This window comes from Tyto alba, unplaced genomic scaffold (assembly GCF_018691265.1).
Source record: "Tyto alba isolate M040663 unplaced genomic scaffold, T.alba_DEE_v4.0 Super-Scaffold_48, whole genome shotgun sequence".
In the NCBI taxonomy this organism is placed as follows: Eukaryota; Metazoa; Chordata; class Aves; order Strigiformes; family Tytonidae; genus Tyto; species Tyto alba.
The window spans coordinates 9,529,778-9,553,353 of NW_024881324.1; the positions used below are offsets into that span (position 1 = coordinate 9,529,778).

At 39.9% G+C, this 23,576-nt stretch overlaps 2 protein-coding genes across 8 annotated transcripts; one reads left to right on the forward strand and one right to left on the reverse strand.

Moving 5' to 3' along the window:
- Window positions 1–436: 436 nt before the first annotated feature.
- On the reverse strand, window positions 437–14,352 carry LOC104356682 (tRNA selenocysteine 1-associated protein 1). 7 transcript variants are annotated; one of them, XM_042806721.1, is made up of 11 exons: window positions 13,822–13,979; window positions 12,431–12,604; window positions 10,904–10,984; window positions 9,835–9,911; window positions 9,608–9,738; window positions 8,856–8,987; window positions 7,845–7,964; window positions 5,524–5,719; window positions 4,813–4,858; window positions 3,847–4,015; window positions 437–742 (listed from the first exon to the last, which is right to left on the reverse strand). In XM_042806721.1, exons 4-10 carry the CDS (start codon window positions 9,862–9,864, stop codon window positions 3,879–3,881), a joined length of 792 nt encoding a protein of 263 aa, XP_042662655.1. In that variant the 5' UTR covers window positions 9,865–9,911; window positions 10,904–10,984; window positions 12,431–12,604; window positions 13,822–13,979; the 3' UTR covers window positions 437–742; window positions 3,847–3,878. The 7 variants fall into 7 exon arrangements, with proteins under 7 accessions (XP_042662655.1, XP_042662659.1, XP_032843619.1 ...); XM_042806725.1 differs by lacking the exon at window positions 7,845–7,964 and having other exon boundaries at window positions 13,822–14,352; XM_032987728.2 differs by having other exon boundaries at window positions 437–4,015.
- Window positions 13,609–21,335, forward strand: PAK1IP1 (PAK1 interacting protein 1). The gene is made up of 10 exons (XM_032987727.2): window positions 13,609–13,756; window positions 14,551–14,713; window positions 15,773–15,893; window positions 15,990–16,064; window positions 16,708–16,760; window positions 17,245–17,390; window positions 17,481–17,578; window positions 18,376–18,475; window positions 20,062–20,188; window positions 20,810–21,335. The coding sequence occupies exons 1-10, from the start codon at window positions 13,694–13,696 to the stop codon at window positions 20,968–20,970; spliced, it is 1,107 nt and encodes a 368-aa protein (XP_032843618.2). The 5' UTR covers window positions 13,609–13,693; the 3' UTR covers window positions 20,971–21,335.
- The last annotated feature ends 2,241 nt before the right edge of the window (window positions 21,336–23,576 follow it).

Below are 23,576 nucleotides of genomic sequence, written 5' to 3' on the forward strand. Positions count from 1 at the left end.
TGTGGACCACTTTCAGGATGAGGCTCTGTTTCTAGAATATGCTTGTCAAAAAAGACATCAATATAATAATCAAAATACAATAAAACCAGCATGTAAACCTGGATTTGCAACTCTTTTTGGCCAGAAAACAATTATCATGCTGAGTTCCATCTTAGGGGAGGGTAAGGAAGGGTATCACAATGTGTTTCAGTTATGGAAAGAGCAAGATTTATAAAGGGATATAAGCTGTGCCCTTTGGTAATTCACCAGTAATAATGCCAACTTCTAAAAGGGTACCTGTGTGGGGAACTGACTAAAATCACTCCTGTGCTGGACACGTAAGAGCTGGGCAAATTTCAAACAAGATTCCCTCTTTCTGGTGCATGTTCAGTGTATTAAGGTAACCTGTAAACACGATTTTCTCTTCCACGTATGTGTCAAAGGCAGCTACACTAAGTTTGCTCTGTAAATTCAAGTGCTGCTTTATTTACTTACTTATTTAGAACAATTTCCATATGGTGACATGCCTTTAATGACACTCATGACTCAGAAATACTTGTTGATGTAGTCAAACAATATCTATTGACATGAGTCACTGAAGTTAAATAAATGTTATTAAAAATGAGACAAAACAAAAGGCAAATATATATATATCCAGCAGAATGATAGGGATCATCACCATTTGATCAATCTTCCCTGTGAGTTATATCTGCAAGTTACTTTGAGGTAGCGCTAGAAAGAAGCTGTTGGTCCAAGAGCATCCCTGCAAAAAGAAACATTCACGGCTTAAGTACCATTTAACCTTTTTGTACCCTTCTAAGTACTCTCTACCCTTTCTGGCCTGTTTCCTTCTTCCCTGTTCACTGACTGCAGGAGTAGTAGCCCCTCAAACCATCGTACTAAAGCCTTTCTGTTCAGAGAAGTGACAGAAAACAAAAACACTACTCGAAGAAATTAGCAGGTTTTGAGTAAAGGCACTATCTATTGCAGCTAGGTGCAATAAAGAGTTTATAAAAACAATACTAGATATTCTTGCAAAAAAAGAAAAAAAAAAACCTTCATCAAGCTTAGGCAAAAGAAAAAAAAAAAACACCACATTTTAGCTGGGTAAACCAGACACAAAACACAACTGGAAGAAGTGAAATAGCGTGGTGTTGAGAAAGTTGCTCCTAAGACTTTTTTTTTTTAAATGCTCCCAGTGCAATCAGATCTTTGTAGAACTGATGGCAGGCACCTCTACAATATGTTCAGATCTTTGTGTAAACTAGCCAACACAGGCAACTAGAACACCTGTAAGTTTACTCAGTAAAATGTCTAGGCAATGCCTTCTGACAGTTCTGATGCACTCACTTTTTCCTGTATTTGGGGTTCATGGGTAGCACACTGATACAGGAAGAAGTTTCACACTCAGTGTGCCTTTACAGTAAAGAACGTGCACTGCGCACACAATCTTGATCCCATGTTTGCACTCCAAACTGGAAAGAGGAGTAGGCTAGTAAGGCTCAGGAGACAGAAAAAGAGGTCAGAGCACTATTTCAGAACAGTATCACATGAGCTGCTCCCAACAGACTCTCTTCCTCACCTCATTTCTCTTGTACGTTGGCTGGAGGTACATACACCCCCAACATTTCTTAAGTTTAGGGAACTGATGGCCCAACCAACCTCTTTCACTGAATTATATAAACAGTATTTTCACTCTGTGGGTACTTTACAGTCCAGCGCAGAAGGCGCATGCATGTCTGAAAACAGTCTCTAATGCAAATTGTAGAGACCTTGTTAACAGGCAAAATCTGCATAAATGGAGTGGCTACAGACTGTGCCTTTAGAGGTTTATGTACTGTGGCAATACAGTGTCAGACTTAGTGAAATCACAGAGCTACGTGGGCCCCTCGTTACACAGCTCACACGTAGATCAACCTCCCAAATGCCACAAATCAGCACAGATGCTCCCTAACATTTCTGCTGAGCCAAACACACATCCTTAGCATCACATTTTTAACTGATAACACAATAAAAGGATCTACAAATTACTTGCTGCAGCTTAAGCACAGTGTTAAGTGATGCTACGCAAGCCACTCCAAAGAAGGATATAACTCAGGCACAGACCTGGAAGCTGTCTTGCCGATCATTAGATACAGAAATCCTTTGCTTCACAGACCAGTTTGTACTGCCAAGCTCAGGCATCACAGCTATGCACTGCAACTGAAGTGGCATACAAATCCTGGGAGCTTTTGAAGCTTTAACATTCCCAAACTCAAGGGGCCTGCATCTACTATCTTGAGTTTCCTCCCTACCGCAGTCCCCTGAAACAATTTTATACATTCACACATGCACCTCCTTTCCCACCCAGATTCTTTGCTTCATTTATTCCACTTCCTGCCACATTCCTGTAACAACCTCCCTACCATCACCCTCCAAAGACTCACCAGTTCACACAAGGAAAACGTTCACCCATGAAACCTGTTCCCAGATACATTGCAACTAGCTCTCCCCAAAGCAGGGAAACAGTGGCTAAAACTGTGATACTACTCCCCCTGCCTAGACGAGGTTTTTTTGCTTTGTCTCTTCCTACATGTACATCTGCACATATAGGTTATGTCCACCACTTTCACTACATTAAGTCATAAGAAGGCCAGAGAAGCTTATTCTCATCTGCCATCACAGCAATTATGGTTTAGATTGCCCCCAAAATACACATGGCAGTACAAAAGTGTCTTGACTAGCTTTAGTAGCTTCCACAGCCATCAGCTATGATAATATCTGCTACCTTTTTTCTTGGAAGAGTATTCTTATTTTATCATTATGTACATTAATTAGTCAATACTTTTGCATAAGTAGTCCTTATGACTGGAAAATAGTTCCTGTCTTTCAAGATGAAAACAGTTTAGAGGAAGCCACTCGGAAGTTGCTAGCTTAAAGCAGAACTTTCCTCATTGCTGTCTCCCCTAACCTCCTTGACTACTAAAAACTCATCCTACTAAAATTTTATAGCCTTGACACTACAAAACACCTGAGCATGAACACTGAACAAATTAGAGATGTTTAAGACAGGCTGCAACATGGTTGAAGAGTTGTTACTTGGATTTTTTTTTTTTATTCCAAATGGGTTATTTTTCTTCTTTTAAACCAGAAAGTTATTTTCAGGTTTAAGAACATGTATTACATTACACCAGTTTCTTTGCTGTAAAGTGTCAGTTGAGAAGACTAACAATACAAAGAACAGGAATAGAATTGTCAGTAGGGATCATCCTTAGTCTTTGGAATGTTTGCAGCTATGGCAGCTGGAAGTTTGCCCTTCTATTTAAAATACTGTACTGATAAAGCAATTCTAACTGACCTAGCAGATGAACAGTAGTACACTTAGCGCCAGCAGGCTGCAAGAGAAAGAGTGGGCCCAAGCCTTCCCATAGCAAACCCTGGGAGTGTCTCTCAAATACACACATAACCTAAGCAAGCATGTTAAGAGCTTGTAAAAGATTGCCTAGGTAACCTGGAAATATGGGAGCGTTAGCTTTTGCTCGTGTCTTGATGCCCATACCAAAACAAGGACAGGTGAAATACCCCTACTGCCTCCAGCTAAATTCCACAAGCCAGAAGAGAATATGCTTCATGTATGTAAGTAAAATCCCTTGCTGGCAGGTTTGCAGAAACAAAATTTTATTTACACAGGCAAGTCTATCTTTAGACCCCATTGAACTCTTTACATTTCTAGAATATTTACATGATTTCAAGATGCTCCAAGTTGAGTGATGAACAAAAAAAAAAATTACAGAAACTGTCAAAAGCATAGCAAAAAAAAAACCAACCTATCATTGTGCTTTAAAACTTATGATCTAGAGTAATGTAGAAGAAATGTAATTTTAGCACCTTGGTCATAACGGTCATGCTATATAAGACACTTAAATAGCTGAGGGGATGTCAGAAGTGACCGTATCCAGAGGTTGCCAGTGACAATTCATGAGGGAATCGTAGAGTTCTTCACTTGTCTCCATAAATTGTCTGTTCATTTCATCAACATCCAAGTAAAGCTGTGGATCTGAAAATAGAAGCCCGGTAAGTAGAAGTGTCAGATCTTCGGAGGCATGCACACAAAAACATTAAATAAATGCCTAATAAAATGTTTTAGCTAAATGTAATTAATAATAGGTTTAGTAGTAAATGTAGCAAGATGTTTATTCACCAAGAATTTTAACCTGACAAATCCAGCTCATTTTGGAATTTGTATCAAAATGCTAGGACTATACTAGTGTTTCAAGGTAAAGAGCAGATTTAAGGATGATTAACCATTTAATTCTCCCCAAATCCATTTAATTCATTTGTACTAGAATAGGTGCTAGGCAGAATAAAGTTTCTGAACACTAAACACGATGTTTCTACATGAAGAGCTGTCTGCAAACCTTCCAGGCCAAACAATTAAGTTTTGTACCAGAACTTTAAGTGCCAGTTGAATCCTCCTCTTAGGACCCACAATGCAAGATTTTACCTCCAGATTTGGGAAACAAAGCTTTTTGCCTATTAACAAGTTTAAAATAGAATATGCTTAGCAGAATCAACACAAAGATAGGACGAATTCTGTATTAATCCATTTTGAAAGGAGAATGAAGGCAAACTTACAAGAAACCTGTTGTGAAGTGTTGTTGCCAGTATCCCATGCTACTTGACATGGTGCACACAATCACCTTTAAAATCCTACCTCATCTCAGCTACAACCCAGAGTATCCCACTACATCAGCTGAATTTGCAAGACATTCTTCATCCAAGAGTCATTCATTTGTATTATTAAAGGGCACAAATATTGCTAAATTCAAGTTGCAGTGATAGATACATCATTACCTTCAGTTATTAGATCATCATTGATTTCAGTCATAGCTGAAGTTTCCTAAAAAAAAGAAAATAAGAAAAATCTTGTAAATTTAATCATAATCCATTCTGGTAAGCATCACAAATCCAAAATAATTTTGTACTCGCTACCCATTCCCTCTTCCCACAATTACAATAAGCTAGGATAGTGGTGGTATTTGTTGCAGAGGGGTTTTGTTTGGGTTTGGTGCTTTTTTTTTTTGTTCTTTTTTTTCCTCGATTTAGGGGTGGGCTTGGATTTTAGGGGGGGGCTGGGAGTCTTCGTGGATTTTTTTTTTTTTTTTTGAAGAAAACGGTAGTATAGTTGAGGTTGGAAGGGACTTCTAGAAGTTTTAACTAATAAATTGGCTGATCTAAGATAGGACCACCTTACAATAATTCTTTAATTTGCTTTAAGCAAAGTACATCAGAAAAACAGGAAGAGAGGAAGCCTATACAACTACGCTGTCAGAACTGTTATTTGGCATACATGAACAAGTAAGAGTATATAAATCTCAAATTCTACAGAGCCACTAAAGTACTTAAACCTACCTCTGAATGAAGCCTTCTATTCTAACCTCTACACTAAACAGAAAGCATGATTTCAGTTTCAGGACTTCTTTGTTCCTACTTCCACAATTCATACAACTTATTATTTGTGATTTTTTTTTTTTTTTCTTTAGAGCAAGGATGTCGTATTTTTACCTCAAAAACAGCTGGAGCCATAACTGCATCTCCTAAAGAGCAATCTCCAACAGTTTGCATGCTATCATAGGGAGCATAAGAGCTGTAGTTGTAGTCAGCATAAGGATCATAACCCCACTGTGAGTAGTAGTTCTGATAATCTTGGTAATAATCATTATAGTTGTACGACTGGTACCGCTGGAATTCTGCTTTCAGTCTGAAACATGAGAAGTTATATAGTTAGAGAACAGTGAACTGTAAATCCAGTTCTGAAGTTAAACAATTTGCCAGCTTACACATCAAAGTTTAAAAGGAAGCTTTCCTGAATGGTTGCCTAAACAACAGTCTAGGTCACAGCACAAGAGCTCATGTTTATATAGAAGCAAATGCTCTCACCTTCACCAGTACCAAAAGTATTTTTTTTTCATGGATTAACCTGAACCATGACACTTATCTGTATTCAAGTATTTTTAGCATCTATATATGCAAGCTGCTGCTAAAGACTGATTTATTAAGACCAGAGACATTTATCAAGCACAGCTGCTTTAAAGACGCATTCAGTCTTAATTAGCCCTTCTATCTTTTAGTTCAGTTAATACTAAACCTTATTATCACTCCATTGTTTCTGGGAATAATCTGTTTCACAGGAGCATCTGACACTGCCTGCCACTTCACTAGGTCTACCTCCACCTGCGCCATTTTTAGTCCATGAACAGTTGCCAAAGCGTAGCTGTTAGGGGAAGTCAGCACTGCCATTATCCTGTATGAAGCCAAAGCAGCAGGAAAATGACAAAACTCATTGGTTCTTAAAACCAAAGGGCCAGAGCTGGCTAGTGGTCACTACCTTCCCTCTCCTAAGTAGATTTCCTCAGGGACAACTTCACACTAATGACAGGAATCAACGCACAACTGTCATCTGTACCAAAACAGAGGTACAAACCCAGTGGTATACTACATGAAGTACACTCAGATAACTCAGCTGCAATTCCAAAAAGTCCTCTATGCTCAGATATTTCTTCATCGATTTATGTACAGGCAGATCCCATGCTTGCAGAGTCCAATGACTCTGCACCTCCACATCATTACAGAAAAGTCAGACCTAGACTCTGTCAAGAATGCAAAAGGAGCTCAGAAAGAACAAATTTCCAATGTAAGTGACTCAGTGACAAACTACTGATGGCTGGATATTCTGATGCTGGGAGAGCACAGTACTCAGCCATTCAAAACCAGGTATAGATTAGTGATGTATATTTTAATACCTACATTACATTTGTTTCATCACTCTAAAGCTACACATACATTCTAAAAAATATTCAGTCTACCATCTTGTTACTGTAGTACACAAATGACTACATCATGTCTCAAAGCCTTCTGCTTCCAACTTCTCTCCTACATACATCTCTAGGAAAGAAAAATCTGAAAATACTGCTGATGTTCTTCTGGATAGCAGAAGTGAGGAAACCTGTTTCTTTGCAACCTCTTCCTGTTTTCAAAATAACTTAGAGCAATTCTGGACAGCGCTCTCTTGGGTAAGAGCATTCCCGTTCTAGAACAAAGCGGCAACATTTGCAGAATTATCCAGGGTAAAGAAAAACAAAAGTTGTTACTTTTTTGTTTAACAGAACATACAAGGTAACTCAATGAATATACTGAAATTGTTTTCTATAAATCTGGTTTTTGGCTGTATCCTGGATCAAAGTTTATCAAATTTGGTATCGATTCTCAAACCACTCAGACTTTAATTGCTTTAAATAACTGAGAACTGAGCTCGCAGAGTAAAAAACCCTCTCGGAACCACTCAACTTTAAATTCCCTGCTGCCCCAATCGTTTGAAAAACAAAGATTAGCATCCTAAACAAACTGTTCCAGCAACATCTCCTTTGGCTTCTCCCCCCTATAGTGTTTATTTTTCCACTTAAGAGTTCCTTCCTCTGCCAGTCTACTGTAAAACTAGCAACATGCTACCTTGCTTTCTTTGAGGCAAAGGTTGAAAAAAGCTCCCTAGCATACAAAACCACTTGTCCCTTCTACCTTTTTCAGGCCCAAACCTGGAGAATATTTATGAATGCGCTCAGCTTTGCTACTGTAAGAATTAAGGCTGGTTACAACAGCAGCTAAACCCAAATTACACAATCTGGCTAGATTTAAGAGTTGGATTCCCCCAGCAATCCTAAGAGGTTGATGAATCCAGGGAGTCAAAACATAATGCTTCTGCGTTTTTGGCTTTGTAGACTGCATCATGTGTACAGCCATTATAGCAAGGGCCACAGACTTTACCAAGGCAGAGCTACAAGAATCTGATTATTTAGAATTACTGTATCAATGCACAACTCATTTGTTACCTTTTAGAAATTCCTATGCTCAGCCGGATTCGTTTTCCCCCCAGACCTGGTGCATTCTGGCAGTCTTGCAGTGCCCTCATCTGATCACCTTGCTCACCAAATCTGACAAAGGCATACCCTCTACAATTTTCAAAAGGGAGAAAACAAATTCTAGTATGCATAACAGTTACAAAGCTAATTAATTCAATTTCTCTGTTCTACAAAAACAGAAGATAGTATCTACTGTAGCTTATTACCTAAGCAACCTCTCTGGCATATGCACATGCACAGAAGATGCTTTCAATGAATTAAAAACTTGGGCCAGAAGCAAAAAGCTTGTTCTTTGATAGCATTAAGATGCAACTTGCTGAGAGCCAGTGAAACAATACATTTTAATTACTACCTGTGCAAGTGATCAGATTCCATACTTCTGCATTTATAGCAGTTCATTTATCAGTTAGTATTAACCCACTCCTACCACTGTAAAGCACTAGCATTCTTTTTACACTTGCTTTCTCTTAAGCTTCTTGAATTAGACTATTACAGCCAGCATTGTCTGAACAGCGAACTCACTCATCCCTGGCTTGACTCACTGCCTGGCCAGTGTAACTTCTGCTAGGCTTTATTTACTAATATTAAATAGGTTCAGTCTCCCAACCCCCTAAGATTTGCCAGGCCTTACAGTTTTCTCCCCACGTAAAAAAGGGAAGTCTTCAGTACTGCAGATGACTAAGTGGACACGCTGCTGTATGTAAGCACAGCAGAGATTTAAACGCACAGCTCTCTATTCTCTCACCATCTAATTTCTTTAATGCAGATATGCATATGGCTAAACTGAAGGTTATCACGTTAACTGCTTAAACTAACCAGAGTTTTCAAAATGTAAGCACATGTGCTGTTAAAAAAAAAAAAAGTAATTCTAATCTCTCTTCCTGCCTCTGAAGAAAATGTATGAAGTTTCAACACAAGTTCTTACGTATTACTAACAGAAGCAAACATATTGACAGCATTACAAATTTTCACAGACATTACCTGGAATATCCCAGCAGGTCTGTTGCTATTTTGCAGTCAATACAAGAGGGGTACCTCTTTAGGAAATAGTCATAGAGCTGGAAATCATCCACTTCTGGAGTAAGCTCCCCAACAAATATTGAATAATCTGGTCTTAAAAAAAAATGAAAGAGAACAATTATCAAGCTTTAGACTAAGGTAACTGATTGCAGTATTAAGATACTTAACATATAAGCAGGTAGTTATCACTGGACAAATAGGAGACAAAATCTGAGAAGAGTATTATCTGCAGAACTCTGCTGAGTAACATACGGAACTGCAATGCCATCACTCCAGCATAAAGTTCTCAATTTCTCTGGGTCCATTCTACCACTTTTGCAATTAAAAAAAAAAAAAAAAAGGCATTTCAATGAACACCCGATTTATAAAACACTTTTAAAAGTTGGTTTTAAAAAGAAATATTTATTGTCCAGGGAAGGGGGGGGGGGGGGGGGAGGGGCAGGGAAGAGGCAGAAGAAGGATGCACAAAAATACTATGAAAAAATAGCCATGATTCAAAAGAGATATGACTCTATCACCACTTCTTGGTGATCATGGGAGAGACAAACTACCAAAAACCTTCATTGTTTAATTGTCAATGCACTTCCGTAAGCAATACTTAGTACATAGGCACCAGATGTGCCATTTCAGCGTTTTAAGAGTAAGTGATGGCATTCCCTGATCAATTAAAACAAGATAAGGGGTCAGAGCTTCTCCTTTCAAAAGGTCTTTACCTGGCAGAACTACTACTAGGGACAAACTCTATTCTTCCTGGTTTTATTTTGTTCTTTTTCTTCCGTTTCTTCTGTGGTGTTCTCCACCAGCTGTAGGCCTGAAGACATTCTCTTTTTTTCGCCATCAAGTCCTGTTGGGAGAAAAAAAATCACCTTTATAGTATATAGCCTCGTTTACATTCCTCCCTCCCACTCCCCATCACCACAGGTGATTTCCCCATATTCACCTTGCCCTTGAAAGAAGCCTGGGGTCCCATTTCTCCCTCCGCCTCCCATGAGGGAAAGCAGCCTCTGGGGAAAACGCCTGGCAAAAATAACAGAGCCAAAGGATTGTATGAACAGCCATATTCCCCTGACTTGTCAAGCTGGCTAAAGGATCGACAGCTTCCTCTGGGAATTAGGGAAAAAGTAGACAGCCCTTCGATGTTGGCCAATCCTAAGTGTTAATTAGCTTCAGGACTGGACTGTGTTTCACTTGAGCTCCAGGACCCAAAAAACCCTGCGGCAGCAGCCTGAGCGATGAAGAGGCAGGGAAATCATCACTCTTGCCTAGAAGGGATCTCAGCTGTCCCTATCTCCCCTCACCTAGGAATTCTTCTTCTCTTAAGTGAGATGCCTCTCCTCACTACCCAGCTGTGAGTTACTCTCCCAGGCCAGGAACAACAACAGGAGGCCGATTAATGGAACGTAAGGAGAAAGCAGACCAGGAACAGGCACTAGTTTGGCTGAGGGAAAACTCAAACCCAGATGCAAGGCCAGGAAGAAAGAGGCATAAAAAGCGCCTCTTGAAAAAAAAAAAAAAAAAGAAAAAACAAAAACCCAAAAAACACAGTTTAAAAAGGAAGTGGGGCGACTACACAGAAGAGGAGGGAAACAACAGCCACATTAACACAGCTTGCCTCCCTCACGTTCTGAAGAACAAGGACTTCCAAAAACAAGAGTGGTGTTTCACAGCATTTTTTACTTACGCAGGCTTTAATGTTCTTCCTCTAGAACACCTCTACATATATCTTATATAGAGAGTGTTATGCACGAGGTCCTTCAGAGGAACTCACGCTTAAGTAATCCAAACTGCAAAGCTTAATGTTACACCCCCAACCTGCTGCAGTCGATACAATTAAGTGTCCAGAGTACAGACACCAATCACCACATTACCAGAAGAAATCGTAGGACTAAAAGAACACCCAACTCAGAGCAAGCTAGCTATTTCAGCTTTACATTTACTGGGAATTCTGAGTATGGTTCTGGAATCCGTTCAGGCACTGCAAGCCTGAATTTCTGACCAAATGATCTTACCTGGCTTGCCATGGTTCAAACGGTCTTCTGTCCTTCTCGAAGAACACAGCTGCACAGGTTCCGTTTACTTCGGTCCTTCAGCTGAAAAAGATGTGGGGGAGGAACAAGATGATAAAGAATCTCAACCCTGAGATGAATTACTGTCAAAGAGGTTCACCCCACTTTATGTTTTTAATGTTACTAATTCAGAACTTTGAAATTTAAGTTCTGGCTTGTCACTGTTAAAGCAATGGAGATAAAAAGGATATATGGCCAATGGGATTATAAGTTATTTTCACTTTCTTAAAGTGTAATAGTCCAACAAAATGTTCCCACTGTCCAAAGCACTAGAAAATTACAGCGAGCTTTAAAGTCACCTATACCTTACTCTTGTTTCTGAAATAAGTACATATAATACAGTAACTCAGAATATCCATCTTCTAGAATAGTTAAAAACAAGGCAAAGATAGAGGCTTCAATGGATTTTATACAACGCCTCTTTCCCCCCACCACCACCTTTTAGCCAAATTAAAGGATGATTTACTTGTACCACAAATTATGCAGATGAAAAAAAAACAGTGGTACTTCCTATGTGCTAAAGAACAACAGAAATGAGTTATGAGGGCACAGTACAGGTAAACATGATCTTCCTCTGCACCTGTTCTTCATAAGTCTTCTCTCTTTTACCTCTTCCATATACAGATTCCATTCACTACCAGTGAGTTAGCAACGACACATGACCTTTTACTGCTATCACTAAACCAGTGGTTATACTTTCCTGAAGAGGAATGTATCCGTTTGCTGATTCTGATATCCTTTCTTTAAGTTTTTTTTCCCCCTAGTCATCCAATCAACATACAACAGTGCAGCAAACAGTTTCATTTGTAAAGTATTTTGCATCTACTTCCACACACAGCTGTTCATTCACCACTACTGATTTTTTACATCCAGGTGTTGATCCTTCTAAATGCAGATACTTGATTACTGGTTTTAACTCCCATTTCCATGCAAGAATTTATGTAATGTTTTACATACTGGCTGGTCAAATCCACATTCACATAATACAATAAACACAGAGTGTATGTAATGCCTTAAAGGCTTGTCCACACAGGGTAACAGTTCACAGCACTACTCCTGAAAGCTCCTGAAAGTGGATTAGGCTAACCTGACAGAAGATAGCAGTTTACCATAATCAGAGCATCCATGCGTGGTGTTATTCAGAGTAACTATGCACTTCGTCCCCACACCCATTCTGAAGCCAAGAAAATAGACAAGTACAAACAAGCCCTTAAATACAGGCATATCCTAGTCAGGTTAGCGTATGCCCTCTTACTAAACCTAACTGTGCTCACTATAAAGAATTATCAGTAGCAATTTATTCCTGTTAAAGTTGTTAAATATTAATAAAAATATCCACATAATGATGTTCCTCTAATTCAAGCATTACTTTTCAGTAAAAGGAACCATCAATTCCTCCATGCTTTAAACATGGATATACTAATTCTTGAACTCAGAGCTGCATAATACCTCTTTTTTGTTTTAACTTACCGCTCTATTCGTGCGGATTTAACAGAAGATGTCATGCACTACAAAGCAGTTTTATTGCAAAAGACTATCAAAGGCAAGTGATGCAATTGTTTGTCGATCGTAGGCTTTTATGCGAAACTGCGTTTTGGTATTCTTTTCCCTTCTGATCTTGACTGTTGCTTCTTGATCTTTTCACTAGAAAACAAAATTGTTTTAAAAGCCGTTAAACCAGGTTGCATTAACATTGTATTTTTTACGTTTGCCTCAGCTAGAACTACAGACACAGCTAGCTTATTATTTAAGGAGCCGGGGCAGCTTTAACCTCCAGCATTCAAACACCTCCTTAACTGGATCACGCACCCAGTTTGCCAGCCCGTTTATTCCACGTTTTTGTTATTCTGGTTGTACTGGCCAAAAGGCGGCTGAAGCGGTTTACGAATAAAAACGCCCCGGCGAACGCCGCTCACCGAAGGGCGAGCCGTCGTCGCCCGCCCCCCCGCTCCCGCCTCCATTTCGCTCACGGGAGGAGCCGGGTGAGGGGGAAATCTCCCCGAGGCTGCCCGGGCCCCGGCCGCGCCGTGACGCATTTTCATAAAGCACGACGGGAAGAGCCGCGGCGCCCGGCAAAAGGAGTGCGCCCCGCCCGGGCGCCGAGGCAAATTGAAAAAAAAAAAAAAAAAAATAAAGTAATAAATAATAATAATATTAATAAATAAAAATAATAAAACAAAAGCCCGCGGGGAGCTGAAAGAGGCGCTGCCGGGCGGGCGCCCCAGGGGGGTGGCTGGTTCAGCGGGCGCGGCGCTTCAGCCCAACGGCCGCCGGGGCCTCCCCGCCCGCAGGCCCGTGAGGCGGCGGCCCTGAGGCCGCGGGGGGGGGGGGGGGGAAGGGGGAAGAAGGGGAAGGCCGCCCCCGCCATCGCCCCGCGTTGCGCAGCGGATCGGTCCGCGCTTCCTTCCCCGCCGGCGACCCCCGACACGGGTCACACACACGCCCCGTCCCCGTCCCCGTCCCTCACCCCCACGCCGCTCCCGTCCCTCACCCTCCCCGTCGCCATTAGCAGCGGCGCCAGCCCCGCTTCCGCCCCGCCAGGCCCCCGCGCCCGGGCTGCCCCGCGTGGAGCCTGACCCGCGGGGAACCCACCGCCGCTTTTTTTCCCCCCTCGTCCCGTCCCGTCTTTCCCTCCCCCGGCGGCTGCCGGAGGCCGCGGGCTCTCCCCTGAGGGAAGCTCGGCGCAGGCAGCGCGGCGGGCGGTCGGGAGAGCGGCAGGGCCCCCGAGCGCGGATGGAGCTGGTAGCGGGCTGCTACGAGCAGATCCTGCTCGGGTTCGCCGCGCGGCCCTCTGAGGTAAAGTGGGGGGGGGGGATATGGGTGAACCCCCTCTCCCTGAGGGCAGCTGCCCCGCTACTCACCAGCGCGCCTCTCCGCGGCCGCGGAACTGAGCGCCGGGAAGGCTTTTAAAGCGCGGCGGGGGCGGGGCGGCCTCTCGCAGCCTCGAGGCTCGGCCCCCCCGTCGCCGCTGGCGCGGGGTGTGGGAGCGGCCCACGGACACGGCGCTGCCCCCGCCTCTCTTTTCCCCCCCCCACCTTCTCCGGTCACGGCCCGGGGAGGCGGGAAGAGGGGCTCCCCCGGAGGCTCGGATCCTTCGAGCGGCGGGGAGCGGGCGCTGCGAGATGCCGCCCTCTCAGCCTTCCAGCGCAGAGCGGAGAATACGCGGCCGCGCAGGAGATGGGGGCCACATTGTCTCGGGTGGGCCGGTGCCAGGTGGAAGGCGTGCCTCCAGCCTGCAGTGGTGGAAAAGGGGAGAATCCGCCTGCTTTGCCCGTGAGATAGATCTCTGCAGATAGTTTCCCACACGCAGGTTCATCTAAACCCAACACCGATTAGAAGAGGCGGTTTGCACGCTTAAATCGTTCAAACTAATCTCCTAACAGCACATTAACTCAATAAGATCCCATTATACTTATGGTTAAGTAGAATTCCTTTGCATTTTACACATACAGTTAAGTTTTGCATTAAAAAAAAATATAAGTTTTTGCATAAAGTTTTTGCATAAAAAAAAAAAAAATACAGGATGATGAAGTTGAAACTCACTATGGGAAGTTTCGGAAAGACCTGTTCGTTCTGTATTTCATTTCCAGTCCTGGACGGTTGTCCCTGATTTTACACATCATGCCCACTCTGCCTCATTGTCAGCAGTAGCAGTGAGCAGCAGATACGTGGTCACTGGGAGCAGAGATGAGACCATCCAAATCTATGACATGAAAAAGAAGATAGAACATGGGGCACTGCTGCAGCACAATGGTAAGGGAGCTTTTCTTGATAAAAAGCATTAGTGATAGAAACTTGTAGCTGAAAAACTGGACCTTGCCTGTAGAAGAAAAATGAATTTTTTTTTAACAAGTCCTTAATAGTGATGGTGCTGCAGCCATGATGACCTGATGATCCAAACAAGGTAAGCTTTTGAGTATAAAAATCCCAAACTAATTTTGGGTATTAGCATACAAATACAGCTGCTTCTTCCAATTATTTTTCATTTTAACTGTTCAAGACATTATGGACCACAAATGGCTCATGAGCCATTTTTGTTCCACCAGGACATTTTATCTAGACCATGCCTTCTCCCAACAACTACCTTTCCTAGTGCCCTTGTCCTGTCACAGATGTAGTTAAGGCACAAAAAAGAGCTTGTGTGTGAGAGCAGGCTGCTGCTGCCAGAGGAGTTAACCTGGTACATTTCCTACTTTATGTGCCTCCTGAATTACAACAGTGAAAAACATTAGTTAACAGCTGTCCAAATAAACATATTTGGGTCATTTGTAGCTCAATCCTGATTGCCCTTTTTCTCCTGATAACCAAGAATTACAGGGAGCTGGAATGAACGTGGTCCTTGCGTTCAACTCATGTATGATAAATTGCTTATGGGAAGTGGCGTGTGCAGTAAATTCAGCTGTGTGTCAAGAGCAGGGCTTTGACATAGGAGAATCCCTTATCACTGATAGAAGCTCTGTGTCACCTGAGCCACAGTGGTTAAGTACTGCAGATTCAGGGAACAGCCCAGATAGAGTTCAGATGTGTGTATGGCTGTAGGGGGGCTGACAGAGCACATCAGAGATTGAGTATAACAAGAAAGTTTGGGGGTTTTGTGAAGAAAAACATAGGAAATAATTCAGATTTTCCCAAGGAAAGGGTAGTAGTAGCTGGCATGTTTTGATGCTAGAAGCTTCTTCATTAATTCTCTGTCCCTTCTCATTGCCGGAGGGGAAGGGAGAGAGAGCTGCTGCATTGTGGTTGGCTGCCAATCAGGCCTAAACCACGACAGTTATGTACAACATTGTTAATAGCTCTGGTTTGTATTTCTAGGTACAATAACTTGTTTGGAGTTCTATGGTACTGCACATCTACTGAGTGGGGCTGAAGATGGACTAATTTGTATCTGGAACACAAAGAGATGGGAATGCCTGAAATCTATTAAGGCACATAAGTGAGTGTCTTAAACGTGTATATTCACATACATTCTCATATTTATTTTCCTTTGTAAGTAATATATGTGGCTAATACGTTGTTTTGTTTTTATCAGGGGGCATGTGACATCTCTTTCTATTCATCCTTCTGGGAAATTAGCCTTGTCAGTAGGAACAGATAAAACATTAAGGTGAGTCGAAACTGGTGAAGGAATGCTGAGAATCGTAATTCAGTAACTCTTAGTAAATTGTAATAAGCAACAATTCCATGTTGGGAGTAGACGGTGCAACACTGATAAAACATACTTGGACATCAAATGGTTCAAAGATCCAATCATTTGTCTTTTTAAGTTCTAGATACCAGCAGTATTTTAAAGTCTTTTAAAATTAGACCTTGCTGTTCTTAGCTTCTTGTGCTCTGACACTTTATAGTCACTTGTAGATGTATAAATACATTTGCATTTTGGAACACGATGAATTTAAACTTCTGAAAGCTATCAGGTTTTGCTTAGTGTGAGAAAAGTAATTTTTCACTTGGAGTGTGTACATGTTGTTGTGTATATGTGTTCTAAATATGTAAGATGCTATTTTAACAGCACAAATTGGTATTGGGCTCCTTTTGGGCTCTGCATTGCAAGCAGTGGCTTATAAATATCACAAATTCAAACTTACAGCAAACAATCTATGAAGTCATCATTTTCTCTTGCATTAAGAAGGCAGTAAAATGCATAGTGATGCTTAAAAGCTTCCTTTGGTTGGCTCATGTCAGCAGATAGGACTTCAGCTTCACTGTGCTGTTTTTAACCAGAATGCACATTATCTGTTGTCTTTCAGGACCTGGAATCTTGTAGAAGGACGATCAGTCTTTATCAAAAACCTGAAGCAAAGTGAGTTTGTCTAAATCTGCTAAAAAAGTGGAACTATATAGTTTTATTTTTTGTGTAAAGAAAAGTAGACTGAATTAATCAACAAGTCAGTTAATTGCAAGCAACTTTCTCATTGTCTTTTTTACACATGCAAGCAAGCATATGTAAGCTTATGTCATTAATAATAATCATTTACCAAAAGGAAAACATAGTGACACTAAAGTAAATTTTTCTTTCCTTGAAATATTATGTCAGGACATTTAAATAAATGTGTTTTGTTTTGTATTGGATTTATGCACTTCTGATAATCAGAAATAAACACTCAAGAGTGTTGTTTTACTTGCTTATTCTAGGTTACTTGATTTTTTTTTCCCTGAATTTTTCTCAGGTTGAGGTAGAAAATGGTGTCTAGCAGCTTCTAAACATTCTTACTTTTAGATTCTCTTGCAATATAGAGTGCAAAAAACCTGTGTACAAGTGTATACAAATGTATCAATATGTACAGATGCCCACATAATTAAATGGTCACCTGATGGAGAGACGTATGTGACCGTGATAACAAATAAAGTGGATATCTACAAGCTTGACACAGCTTCAATCACTGGCACTATCATAACAGAGAAGAGAATTTCTTCACTTAGATTTATTACAGTAAGTACAAAAAATAAAGGTGCTGGGAAGTGAACTGGTTTGAAACGCATTAAATTAATCACACTTGCATTTCTTTTTTCCCATTCTAAGGATTCTGTCCTTGCCATAGCTGGAGATGATGAAATTATAAGGTTATACAGCTGTGACTCTCAAAAATGCCTGTGTGAATTTAAAGCTCATGAAAACAGGTATTCTATATTTGTTTACTATTTAAATATTTATGACAATGCTGGGTACTCTGTAAAGTTCAGTGACTTACAATGTTCAGCATATTTTACTATTGTTTTTGTTTTATAAATTTAATTTATTTATGTGCTAAATGCCAAATCTGGGACAGAATTGTTTGCTTTTAGTATAAGCACAAGTACTGTGCTGTCCATGCACGTTACAAAAACAACCGGGTATAGAACTAGAAATAATATAGTTCTAAACTTATGAGGGGGGGGGGGGGGGGGGTTTACCCAGAGGTACACACTTCTCTGTGGGTGGTCTATGCATTTCTGAAACTGGGTACCCGTATTTTCCTGCAAGATCATCTAAAGAATGTTTAACCAGTCTTTACAGATTCTGACTCTTCAGAATGCTTAAATGAAACAAACCAGTGTACTCAGTCCAGATAATAGGAGAGTAATCACATATTCTCTGTCGTTGTTGAATACCAAGTATTTGTCCAAATGCTGCTTTTAATTCATCAAAACACAAAAGCATTAGCTAAAATGTCACTGATGCGGTTAATAGTGTGTGCTTATAAGTATTAAAGTGTTCTGAATTGAATCCTAACAAGCCCAGCAAAGACAAATGTTCCGACTGTAAATGACAGCACTCAAAACAGATTATGGTTCCAAGTTCCTGCCTGTCATTTGTGGGCTTTCTGTTCAAACTGATTTTTAGATGATTGCCTATTCACCTTTAATTTCTCTCAGCTTACTGTTCCGAAGTGAACTGCCATACTATAAAGTAACAAAGTATTACATTTTCTTCACAGAATAAAAGATATCTATAGTTTTGAAAGAGAAGGACAACATGTTATTGTTACTGCATCCAGTGATGGTTATATTAAAATGTGGAATCTGGATCTTAATAAGGTTGGTCTATTAAACTGCTTCTTAAATTTATGGAAGAATATCAGACAACCAAAATTACAGACAGTGCTGTTATAAAAATTAATTTTAAATCACTGAGGAAATTTTATTAGAAGTCTGGATGTCTTGATCTTCCTCTGTGTTATGTTCAGTAGAGATATATATGCCTGTGCACATATTTTTATGCATTTTTATATTTTTGTATCTTTGTAATTTTCTTTAAACACACACTACAAAATCTGATGATAATACAGTGGTGTCATCTTCTCTTTAGGTAAAGTCATGCTTCCTTTTTAGACCTACCTGGACAGACTTAAAACTGTCTAATTAGTTATATACGTTCTAAGGACTGCTGTGAATTTTTGTAGTGTTAACGACTGCTGCTACTCTTTTAAAAACACAAGCTCTGTGGTTTGGGGAGGAGGTGGTTGTTCATGTAGGGGAGAAAATGTTGTGCTTTTGAAAAATTCAAGTACATTGATGTAGTGGGTACTTTTATTTTCTGTATTTTCAAACAGTTCTGAGTAGCACAGTTCAACAAGGAATCATGTCTTTAAAGTTTCCCATGTTTGTTGTTTGCTCTGGGGTTTGTCTAAATCAGAATTAGATTTTTTAAATTTAATGCCTAATAATAAAGGATCTAATATATTCCACTATATATATCTTGAATAGTTCAAATAAATATCTCTCAACATTTATACACTTTATATATAATCACATCTGAATTTGCTTGGTTTTAATTTGACCCCCTCTGATTATTTTTATACTTCTAAGTGCAGTAATGAATATCCCTCTTTTCCCTTCACTTCCAATTTCCATTCCCCTTGTACATAACTGACACAGAGATTGGGGAACTCTTTACCTTTCTCTGTAACATTGACTATTTTGACCAAATGTGTGATTTTCTTCTGGTGCAGGCAAAATTTTGTAAAACTGTGTGGGCTGTTCTGTCCAGTTCTGTGAGGTAGAATACCTTAATACAAGTAGTTTCTGATGGGTTGGTGCTTCTACACCATACATGTGTTTGTGACACTTTATCCCTTGATATCTGTAATAGGATATTTGCTCAAGTATTCCCAGAGCTGTCTGATACGATTGCAGTTAAGCAATTTGAAACACATGGTGAAGATATTACTTTTAATCAGCAGCCCTATCTTTGTGAGGGACAAAGGGAATCTGATGCAAGAACTTCATTCAAGTTATTTCAGCTGTAGCAAAAAAATACCTGTTACTCTGGAGAGACTTCTGAAACCATTAACAATTGGTTTTTGTGGGTATTTGACTCATGTAGTTATTCCACGTGTTAAATTTACCCCCATGTGCCTGAAACCCACTGATCTTGCTTATCAAGATATGTTCTTAAAGCCATTGGGAGTTTTTTGTAAAGCCACCACCAAGGAAGGGTATCAGGAACGGGACTGTAATAATGTGACCATTAACTGATATAGAGCCTCTAGTTCTAAACATTGTTAGGCACCAGAAATGAAGTGGAAGGTAGGCAGTAAGATACTTTCTCACTTTATTTTATTTCTACTTAGATTTACTTAAGTATTTAATCTTTAATTAATCTTTTTCTGTATTATCTTCAGATTGAAGATGTGCCGTCTTTACTGTGTGAAGTCAGTACCAAAGCTAGGCTGACATGTCTTGCAGTATGGCTTGACCAAGCTTCAGAAATGAAAGAAAATTCTGATAAAGCTGCGACATCATCTAAAGGTAACAGAACTGTGTATTTTTGGTTGTTCCTGTGACTGTGAAATGGAATATACGAAGTAGGAGGTTCTTACTGTAGGTACTGGAAAAAGTTTTGGTATCGTGAAGAACTGGGGTTATGACGCTGGCAAGGGATCTAGATATCCTTATCAAGCTCAGTGTCTCAAGCCTGCATGTATGTTGGAGGACATAAGCCTCTCTTCATTTTTATTATATAAAAGTGTTGTTTCTCTTTACTGGAGTAACATACTGAGGAAGCCACTGTGAGGCTTTTGAGGCAGATAAGGCAAGAATAAACAGTGTGATAAAACTGCATGTCTTGTTTTCCTATAAACAAAATCAGGTCTGAGGCCACTGTAGTTGGGCAAACTTAGGAAGTCTGCTTCAATTTGTTGGTTGGTTTTTTTTTTGCTGTTGTTTTCCTGTATCATAATCTATTTACACACTTGATCTTCAGATAATTCCTTATCACAGGCCAAACTAGCATAAGTGGCACATTCCACTGTAAATAAAAAATCATTTATAAGCCCATTTTTAAAATGAGATACAGATAAATCTGTGCCATTTTAGACTACGAAGACTGGATGTAAATGTCAGTGTGAGTAATTTCTTGCTTTTTTTCAGCAAATGAAGATGTAAAATCATCATTAGTCATGAAAAAAAAGGTTTCTTGGACCGATAAAAGTGATAAAACAACAGAAAGAAAGAGGAAAATTACTTCAGAGAAACAAAAATTGGAAGCTCCGCTGCAAATAAAGAAAAAGAAACGGCATAGTTCAGCATGAAGGCAGCTGCTTTCTCTCCTGAATAAAAAGTAAATGCTGGTGTTGCTGTTGGCTTTTATAAGGATGTAAACCTCTGACAGGACATATACCTCTGAACTGACCTGTTGTTTAAAAGTAATTAATGTTTTTACCCTAATAAAATGACTGATCATTATGAGAAGTAGCAAAAAAGATGGCAACTTTTTCTAAGAGACGGAGGCAAAAATAAATTCATAATATGTAATGTTTATATTTTTCTATTAACAATAGCATACACTTCTTAACTAACTCTGAAAAAGACAGCTAGGGTTATAAAAATAGCTTCATCTGTCTCAGTTACACTTTTGTCTCACTTAAATGCACATTAAAAATATGTACACTTTTTCGTTTTAGTGTTGGAAAAGTTACTGTTCATTTGACTCAAAATATGATTTTCCTTTGTCATGCATTACTTTTCCTATTATAAGAAAGAACATGTTAAAATTATTGAAAATATGATGATCACACTCCATTCATACATTCACAGAAAATCATACTTTCTAATTCTTGAAATGGGACTTATACATCAAGCTTATAAGCAAAATATTTGGGTTTTTTACTCTGTCCATACTTCATGCGTTTAATTTTTTTTAAAGTCTTTGCACCCATGGTTCACATGAATGAAATCTTTTGTTCAGAATATGATACGTATTTTTAGGTGGAAGAGTTTATACCATTAAGGTTTTACTTTCTCTTCCCCCTTCCCATAGCATTTTTTCAAGTCCTTGATCTGAGCTGTATTGATAAAAAAAAAAAAAAAACAACCCCCAAAAAAAACATTTGGAATGTTTGTCATGCTGATAAAATGCAACTCATCTGTTTTGCACTTAAACAAAAAGTGAATTCTTGACGTTCTCAGTCAGTGGGAACAGGATTTTATCCTAAGTCTTATTACAAATATACAGTGGGAAAAACAAAGTTGAGCTGGAGAGAACAAGGCCAAATAGTTCTACTAAATGTTCCCTTTATTTCTTTTAAAGTAAGGCATTTTAATGTTGTTTTCTGCACTACCAGAGTAGTCATAATTTCTTCTGTTTTGGAAGAGTAATTGGAATTATACTTTATTCTGATTCTCTTTAGTAATAATCTGTTCCTCCTTATTTGTATGTATAGCAAGAGAAGAGGTAGAGAAATCAGGAAAAAAAGATTGAGCCAGATCTGGAGATGGGAATGCAGGCTGTCTTAGGGATGTAAAACAGCATATAACTCCAGCTCACCTCTGTGTATGCTCTGGCACTGAAACAAAGTGTGCATCATCAGTGCTGTTCTGAGATTGTTCATGTGGCAGTGGCAGTTTTCTCTTGGAGGTGGGTGTCTGCATTTATCTTTGGTAACTGTCTCCCCTATTTAGATAAATGATCACAGCCCCTTGTCTTAATATTCAGTATAGTTGATTTATATGAGCTCAGTTTAATTCAACATTAAAGGGATTTCAATTGTACTGTCGTTTGAACTTACACAGCTTTTAGTTTGAATAATACCCTGAATGTGTGTGTACACAAACAGAGGGAAATAACACAGGACTTAAAATGGTTTGTAGACTTCGCAGGAAAGCTACTAAATCAGATTTTTAATTGATAACAAGGCTCCTGTAGTAAATACTGGACTTACAAAATACAAGCTTAAATAAGAGAATTCTGTAAAGTGTTTTTGCTCATAAAGTGTTATATTTCATAGTGCTTATCTTACATCCTTGACAAAATGGCTGCCACTACTAAAACAGTTTTTATTGTTTGTATTTTTAAATACATGAGCTCATGGCTATGGACATCACAACTACAGAAGCAAGCTCTCATGAGCATCAGGAAAAATCCAGTTTGCATGTCATTTTAAGAATTAAAAAGCAAAAATTCCACAGCATTTTGGTTCTAAGGTTTAGACTTCCAAGTAAATATTAGGCATTTGTAAAAATCCAACCTCCCTATCTAGTAACAAAAAATTATGCATCTCATGAGACTCAGAGGTATTTGTGAACTGGAGGCAGAGCAGACAAGTCCTAACAACTTTTAAGGCGAAATACAGAAACAGTCTCTCCTGAGAGGAAAACTCGTATTTCCTATACCTTGAGTGAATGCTCAGCTACTAACCAGTACTTGGCTTTTTTTGTTGCTGTTGTTTCCTTGTGCACATCCTCCTTTTCAGCACATTTTCCATTCTAGTTTTCAGGGAATTGCTTAGACTGATAGAGGGGAGGCAGCAGTGCAGAGCGAGAGGAGATGTCAGTGGTGAGAAAGCTCTTCCTGCGTCAGGGCGAGCGTGCACGACGCTGGTAGACGGAACCACGGCTGAAGGAAACAACAGCCAAGCGAGCAGCATCTCAGCTGAGCCCTGGGTGAGTTCGGCAGCTCCGGCAGCTGTGGATTTCTTCCAGTTTCCCTGCTTCCCCTCTTGGGGAAACCCAGGGCTGGATTACAAAGCACAAGCCACTGGAATTTGAACCTCCTGGTCTTAAGACAGCTTGAACAAAAAAGGGAACCCCATCTGTGTTGGTTGTGGCACTTTTCAGGGAGACGGGAGAGCTCTAAAACCACTTAGGTCAAGAAGGGAATTAAACTGCTCTCTGCTTTCTGACCACTAGCTGCGGAGCC